At 29.2% G+C, this 8,962-nt stretch overlaps 1 protein-coding gene across 1 annotated transcript; it reads left to right on the top strand.

The window, feature by feature from the left end:
• Window positions 1-4,245: 4,245 nt before the first annotated feature.
• On the top strand, window positions 4,246-6,192 carry LOC119669023 (uncharacterized membrane protein DDB_G0293934-like). Its single transcript, XM_038078750.1, has 2 exons — window positions 4,246-4,322; window positions 4,412-6,192. The coding sequence occupies exons 1-2, from the start codon at window positions 4,308-4,310 to the stop codon at window positions 6,182-6,184; spliced, it is 1,788 nt and encodes a 595-aa protein (XP_037934678.1). The 5' UTR covers window positions 4,246-4,307; the 3' UTR covers window positions 6,185-6,192.
• The last annotated feature ends 2,770 nt before the right edge of the window (window positions 6,193-8,962 follow it).

Below are 8,962 nucleotides of genomic sequence, written 5' to 3'. Positions count from 1 at the left end.
TTTCAGGCCGAAATATCTTGGTTAATACCTCTCTTTACAGGGTATTGGAAGGCATGGGTCTAAGCTCCTGTAACGCGTGTCTACCAGCACTCGAAGAAATGACTCCAGAATTCCTGTTGTGTCTATGTCTTCGCTTATCCAGAACTAAGCTTAAGCTAAGGTACGGGGCCCCTTCCTTAACACATTCAGCGGAATCTCCAGCAATAGTATATGCCACTCTCACGCTTTTATAAATGCTTCTAGCTAGTTATAACTTAACCATTCTTCTACCTATTATTACGAGGAATTATGGGATCAAAACGATATTCTTAGCTTATTGAGGAAGATTCGTTTCTTCCTCAACCTCAACTTACCTAACCTAACTGTTTCAAGAAATTAACTTATGTAATTTTTTTTGCCAGCATTTTAATGTCTTGCCTTTGGAAGATATGACACTTGCACCATATGTGTACTTTTTTAAAACTGTTTAACAACGAGTATTGAGGTATTGTACATAATTCCACTATTTTCTTTTAAATTGTATGATATATTATTCCACTTAAGAAAATCTTAAAATTTTAATTTTTTATAATATCACAACAAAACTTTGTTTTTTATCAAAACTTCAAAAAACTCGCTCATCTACTATATAAAAAAAGAAACAGAATATTACAGATTCCTCGATATGGAAACAAAATGCCACTCATTCTTTAATGAATGATTATATGTTGAATATTTCTTGAATACTTATTGACTATCAGTTTAGTAAGTTGTAAGTTTTTGCTGGGTCACAGTTTAGTCAATTGGATGGTTTCAGTAGCATTAGAGTTTTTTCTTCTATCGAAGTAATGCATAAGCGCCGTTTTATTATTAAAACTTGCCTTGTTGTTTTCTATAATCAGCGACACAAACTTTATTTGATAATCTCTCAGGTACGTTAGTCCGTAGACTTCCATAGTGGTAATCCGTTATCTTACTGGGCTTAGAACTTTCCACTCAGGCATTAATTCAAACATAAAATAATAGGATAATATATTGGTCGTGTTAAGAAAGCAATATCGTTAAGTTATATAAAACACTTCTCTTAATTCGACATGCAAGCATAATAATACGTTCTATTTTATGATGATGAGATTAACTAAAATTTTGTGAAAACATGCACAGAATTTTGTACATTATAATGGGAGAAGATACATAGATTACATATTTTTTTAATGATTGTGGCTAACATATAAAATTTCACCTCAGCCTTAATGTGTGTCTTTTCTTATACATGTCGTGTAAATTTAAACTGCCTAGGATTTAAATTTGTCTATGTTGTGTATGTGGCAAACACTTAACAAATTTATGAAATCATTCCAGAGCAGTCAACAGTGAATATTTTCTAATTAAATTTACACATTCCTGTAGCAATTGAGTTTATTTCCACCAAAATCAAATTTTTTGCCTTTGATATAATTTGTAATAATACCAAAAAGCCAAAGTTGAAATGAGTGAAACATTATTTTTTATATTTTTACTACATTGTATCAATTTTTAACATTTTTTAACATTTAATATTTATGTTAAGCGACAAAATAATACGTTTTTGTTTAAGTCCCTCGACGCCTGTAATATTATCGAATCGATTCAAAAAGAATTTTTAACATAGCACTGCAGTAAAATTAAATGGAAACCTATTTCTACTTGAATAGAAACAGTGATATTTGATAGAGAGGTTTCGAAAAGTAATGAAATACAATAAAAAAAAAATTCAATTAATTAAAATAATAGAAAAAAAAATTTTGTTGTTGGAGTTCACTACTTTTCGAAACCTCTCTATAAAACTATAAACCAATCACATTTTCAAACATCGTTTATTATTACTTTATACTCATTTTTTAGTCATTTTTTTTAAATGAAGTTTATTAAATTTTACCCACTACACTCATTAGCTAATTTTTATTTACTAAATTAATGACATCATTTATTGTATAGTATGGAATAATTTATTTAATCTGTTATATTTCATATATATTCAAACGAGTTTTAAATGAATATAAATTGATATTGAGACTTAACATTCACATTGTAAGGCTTAACAGTCAAGAAAAACTCAAACAATTGAAACCCTCTTATCAGATGGAAATACATCAAACATCAAATTCAGATTCAACTATGGTTGACCTATGGTTTACCTAGCTTTTGAAATATATCATATGATGATGATGTTCAATATATCCAAAACAAAGCATAAAAACATCTTTATATTATATAAAAATTGTATAACCGATTGCTTTTTATATTATTTTTAAATTAATACTTATTTCAATTTAGTTCACTTATATGTCAATATCCGCTTTCAATACTAAATTTAAACTGCTTGTTATTTTAACATCTGGAAACTTAAATATATATAAATAACCCTTTTAATTCACTTTTAATTCATTTTTATAGATATGAAAACTTAAAAAGTATTTTTCTTATATATACAGGGCAATCAAGCACAATATTATATAGTTTTTCAATATATTAGCTACTATTTTCATTTAAATGCACACGAAAGCTTTGTGATGGTATTAGGTATTCAACTCATCAAAAATTTAATATACTATATATAATAACATAAACACGTTAATAATGATATAAAAATCAAGAATAAGTAATTAGATTCATTCTTAAGAAGTCAAAATATTTAATGACAGCACAATTAATCTTAGTGATTAACATTTTAAGTCGTATAAAATTCAGTTTCACTAAGAACTTTTACTATATGACCATAGAACTCTTGTAAATTGAGTTTTCTAACATCTTTAAACAGATCCATCATATCGTAGAGATTACAACTTTAGAGAGGAAACTACGTTTAGAGTCAAGAAAATGCACATGATATTTATAAACTTTAGGTTAAGGAGACCCCTTTTTTTTTTGAAAATAAAAAAACACCAGTTATCGGCAATAAAGACTACTACAGACACATGATTACTTATTTATCATGTATGCACATATCATACATCTCATAAAACAATCAATTATTTAAGATTGTATATTCAGAAACACCAATCAGAACTGCACTCAGAAAAATAATTTGGTTGATTTAACCAGATTTTAACTTAAATCTCAGGTAAAAATATTCTTACTCGACGTATCATGTTGGTTCAGCCATACCACATGTAGATTGTAATATCTTCTTTACCACATAAAATTTCTCTAACAAAATGGTTAGAACATATTTGCTGAGTGTGGTTAAAAAAATTATTAAAAATGATTTTATTGAACTATTTTCCTCTATATAATATTATACATTAGTATACAAACATTATTCGTGTCATTGATGCAATATTTGTACTAATGTTATTTAAAAAAGTAACCAAAAATATAGGTTCCCGAGTCAAATTATTAAAAACGACTAAAGAAAGTTATTTACGAAAAATCTATTTTAATTAAAAACGTAGAGCGATATTTAAAATAAAAATCTTGTATATGTATCTGTTTTATTTTTATTTAAAATTAAAAATGTAGCCCTAATTTGATCACCCTTTATCAAGCACATCAATACCAATTCACATTTTCTCGAACATCAGGAAAGAAAATTATTTTTCAAATTTTATATAAAAATACATATATATCAAAATGTTCGATTTTAAATACTTTTTGTCCTATTGTGTTTAAAACCTAACACATATAATACAAAAAATATATCATATAAAAATTATTTCATATTTTATTACATACTTTTATACAATATTAAGAAATTGTAGTTTTTAATAATCAAAAATAAATTAATCATATGTTTTTCCTATTATTATTCATATTTTCCAACTATAATAATATACATCGTATAAAAATTTTTATTATCAACATTAGGATGTATAAATATAGTATTCATTGATTGGGGAATACTATATATATAAACAGCGGTCGTATAGGTTAGCAAATATGCATGAAATAAGATCTCTTAAAATTTGAGAGATTAAAACAGCTATCACGGAAATTATTTATTTGAAAAAATGATTAAATTTATAAACAGAATTATTGAAAACATGCACAATTTGAAAACCCAATGTGATCAACATTGATGACATTGCAAACCTGGAAAAGCCCTGAAATTTCGCAAAATGTTTTACATCAAATATAGGTACTGTAATCCAATTTTCAGATTGCACATCAAGAAATTCGATTGTATATAATTAGTAGTAACTGATAAGAATACTGCAACAAATTCTTATCAGTTCTTAAACTCAAATTTTTGTGCTATAAAATAAAGACGACTCTGTGATTTAGTTCAGTTTAAATAGATTCATCTTAGAATAAGTATTAAATAAAGCATACATAACAAAAGCAAAAATATGGCGAACAATTTAGTAAGTGTCAAAAAAAAAATTTATTTAAAAAATAATTTAAAAGTGCTTTTACTATTTATTAAAATTGCTAACAATTTTATTTTTTAAAGGCTGTATTTTCAACGTTTCTTCTCATCTCTATGGTAACTGCAATGCCTTATACTGGTAGTGATTATAACCCAGGTGGCTACAATCAAGTGGGTAGTTATGGTAACCCATCTGGTTATGGTGCAGCACGCTATGGTTACGGTGCGGGTTACGGAGGTGGTATGAAAAATTTAGGTACTACAAATAAGGGATACGGTTATGGCGGTGTAAGCAATAGTTATGGTGGTCCCACTAGCTACGCTGTTGGTGGCGGTTATGGTGGTGGTAGCACTAACAATCATCAAGAAGATGAAGAGAAGAATCATGATTTAGAAACTGAAACACTTAATATCAATACGAATGTAGATCATTTATCTAAAGTAACTGATACGGAAACTTCCAATGTAACTCATGGAACTGATCATACGTTGAATTTAGATGTTGTTAACAATCAACTTGAAACTAATGATAAAAAAACTGTAACTGATAATACTGCAGCTGATAATACTGCAACTGTTGGCAATGATGAAAAATTAATTCCGGAAAGTAGCATTAACAACTCGGAACCACTTATCATTACTGGTACTGTTGATCATGTACCTGGTATACCAGAATCAAATCTTGATGTCAATATTAACAGCCATCACGAGGTAGATCAGAAACTAGAAGTAAATGAATATGAACATAAAGTTAACTCTGATATTGGTATAAATAGTAATATTGGTCACGAATTCGGAATAGGTACTAGTAACTTCCAAGCACCTCTACTAGAAACTAATAATCATCATCCCGAAAGTTTTAACTTTTTCGGAAACACAGGTCAATTATATACGGTAACTGAAGCTTCTGATGCTGAAGATACCGCTGATACTGTTAATACTGCAAATACTGAAAATACAGCAAATACTGAAAATACTGCTGATAATCAAAATAATCAAGACAGTGTTAATAACCAATTTGAGGTTCCACAAACTGGCGTTAATAATTTAGAAACTATTGGAACTACTAATACAGTACATCATTCACTTGATACTGAAAATACTGCTGATAATCAAAATAATCAATATGAGGTTCCACAAATTGGCATTAATCATTTAGACTCTATTGGAACTACTAACACACTGGATCATTCACTTGATACAAGCTCTCACACTTTCACTCCTATTATCAACAGCAATCATGAAACAGAGCACAATATTGTCACAAATCAGTTTGAAGCTAGTAATTCAAATAAAGACGTTAATACCAATATTGTTCAAGAAACAGAAAACAAAGAAGTAAAAGAAGAAAAAGATCAATTAGCATCCAATACAAATATTGGAAGTGATACTGCTGAGCACCTATCGGAAGAAAAAATAGTTGACTCCAATAAACCCATTTTGAATCATCCTCAGGTTGGAAGTCATGGACATGAATGGAATACTCCTCAAACTGGAGGTTATGGACGTAGATTGAATATTCCTCAAAGTGGAGGTTATGGACATCCATTGAATATTCCTCAAGGTGGAGGTTATGGACATGGATTTAATGCTCCTCATAGTGGAGGTTATGGACATAGTTTTAGTAATCCCCCTATGTATCCAAGTCAGCAACAATTTAATCATGGTCTTGGTCATTTCAATCCTCATGGGCATTATCATAATCCCCCACCTCCCTATTACCCTGAATACTACCCCGCTCCCATGCATTATCAACCACCAATGTATCCACATAATCACCAAAGTGAACGGATTTATGAACATAACCATAATCATGGGCATGTACATAGTGCCGGTTGCGGTCATACTGGATATTAGAAAACAAATTTTTAAAAATTTTAACAAATAATACTCTAAAAATTAATAATACAATAAAAATGTTATATTGTATATTATAAGTTAATTTAATTACTTTAGATATAAATTGAATTTATATAGATTATTAAGCTAAAGTTATGATATATAGAATAATATAATAATGTAATACATATAATAAAATCAAATAAATTATTAAAATAATACTTTTTCTAACAAAATATACTCGTAAATTATTTTGGCTATTATAACGTGAGATTAAAACAACATATGAAATTATAATTTTACCAATCAGTGGCTTGATATCGGCAGTTGGTAATATCGAGCACACTCATATCGTTGATCACCTGGTCCTTCTATCGAAGCTGCAAACGTCCTTACCGCGCTTGCCTCCTGTGAATGCCGATTTAAATACCTTTATAATCGAAACATTGTCTTTCATTTCCACTGAAGCCGCATAATTTTTATGCACTTAACAATATCAGTGTCGCAGTATAACTCATATGATTAATCGTTCCATTCAATTCAATACTTGAATTTTTCTCTCGAATGCTTCTAACGCCTTCTCATAACTGTTGGTAATTCTGATGGCAGGACAAGCATATAAGAGACTTGTAAAGAGTGATATTTAATTGTCGAGAGAGGGCTTTATTTCTCAATTACCTACTTAGCCCGAGGTAACATCTGTTGTCATGAGTGATTCTGCGTTGAATTGCTAGGATGACATCATTTTTGCTTACAGTTGTCAACAGTGTGTCGGTCCAGAGACGCTCAGGAAATTTGTTTATTGACAGAAAGTACTTTATTTTTTCCTTGTTTACCACAAGAATCATTTGTTTGTTTTCCTGAGTTAAAAAAATCCGCATTATTTCGCGGGCGTGGGTATTCAGGCTAATAATATCAATATCGTAGGCATACGCAAGCTATATCACCCTTTTATTAAATATAGTGCCAGATTATCGTATCCAATATAAGGTTAAAGAAGTCACACAACAAGGTGTCACCCAGTCTAAAACCGCGCATAGTATCAAACGGCTCAGAGTGGTTTTTCTCTATCCTAATGGAGCGGATGATGTTGCTCAACGTCATTTAACATACCCATATAAGCTTAAATTGTTAGTTAAACAAAGTATTTGTATTATTGATATAATAAATTTCTTTTTAGCAAAATATATGAAATTTCGGTTTTACGTTCTTAAAAAAAACTAACTAGACAAAAGTTAATCGATTTGTTCGAACTTGATATTAGACCGTCAAAACTTTTAGTGTGAACTAATAGATATCAACATAATTAGCCAGAACTGACAACTGATGGAAGTCTCTTTGTGTTGTGAAATATTCGGAGATTCAAATAGATCCAACTTAATCAAAAACATATTCATTAAGTGACTATTCGTGAATGTACACATATGAATATAAGCTCAAAATCCACTGACCACATCAGTTTTACAGAATTTACTGCAACCCAAAGAAATAAATAGTTTGTTCTTGTGTTTTAATTATCCATGAAATTTTAAAAGATATTATTTTTTAATGTTAAACACTGCATATACTAAACATAGAAGTTATTTTATATAAACATGGACTTATATATAAACCACATATATAATGTCATTATAACGCAGCCATGAAAAAGTAGTAAATATAACCACTACTTTAATTTAATAGCACTGCAGTATTTCGTAGAACACAGTTTCATATAAACTTAACATATACCAGTAAATTTTCCTAGTCATTATCCTTAAGTTTTTATTTTATCCAAGTTTCATGAACACAAAAAAGTATGTCAAATGAGTTTCACTTTTTCCTGTTGCACGGAAGAGCACTTAATGGCGCGCAAAAAATGTAATTGCACTCCTTGAAGTTCTACGAAATTTAAGTTTTTGTTTGCGTAATTACAAGCAAAACATACGTGTGGACTACTTTTGCTCTCATTTTAACCTTTTCCACTTCGATATCCTGTTTTGTGAAGACGGAATTAAAGTTTCGTTGAGTAGTTCATTAAATTTTTAGTTGTTACTTTATACAATTAGTACTATATTTTACCCAGAATATTACACTCGTATACATAGCAGTAAATGGAACATTTATAAGTGCCATTTTCATAGTAAAATTAATTTGGTTTTATATGGAATGATCATATTATAAAGTTAAATATATATAATGTAAACTAATTTTTGACATCTAAAATAAAAAATAGGTTCAGAAAACTCATGCTGACATTTGTCAGCACATCTACTCGGAAAAAATTTGCCGGGAAAGGTGAGGTGCTAACCTGTGTTATCTTTGTTAAACCATTTAGTTCTCCAGATGAAATTGAAGAGATTCGATAAGTTTGATTTCGTTATCTCTTCCAAGCCAGTGAAAAAGCGATCTCCAAGACATTAAAGTCGCCTTGTCTGCAATCCTGGCCAGAGACACAGGAAGTGATTAAAATTAATTAGTCAAACATAATAACAGTTTTATTCTAAAATAAAAGTGTTACTTCTATTTCCCGGTAAAATAAAAAAAAAAATTCTGAAATAAATAGGGCTTTAATAAATTTAATAGTCCTGTTACTTAGAAGGATCAAAAAATTACTTAAAGAACCTATAAAATATTGATCGCAATAAAACAATAAAATATTACGATGCAATCTATTAGACATTTTTCATTATAGAACTTTTATATGTCAGAAAGTTCTCGGAAAGTTTTAAAAGAACTTCTATTTGTTTAGGAAAATTTCACTCAATAATATATCAAACAAAAAATTAATTGCATAATTGTTTTAATTGTATTAAA

Source organism: Teleopsis dalmanni, chromosome 1 (genome assembly GCF_002237135.1).
Source record: "Teleopsis dalmanni isolate 2A chromosome 1, ASM223713v2, whole genome shotgun sequence".
In the NCBI taxonomy this organism is placed as follows: domain Eukaryota; kingdom Metazoa; phylum Arthropoda; class Insecta; order Diptera; family Diopsidae; genus Teleopsis; species Teleopsis dalmanni.
The sequence above is the reverse complement of the archived record's forward strand: the minus strand, read 5'-3'. Positions and strand labels throughout refer to the sequence as shown.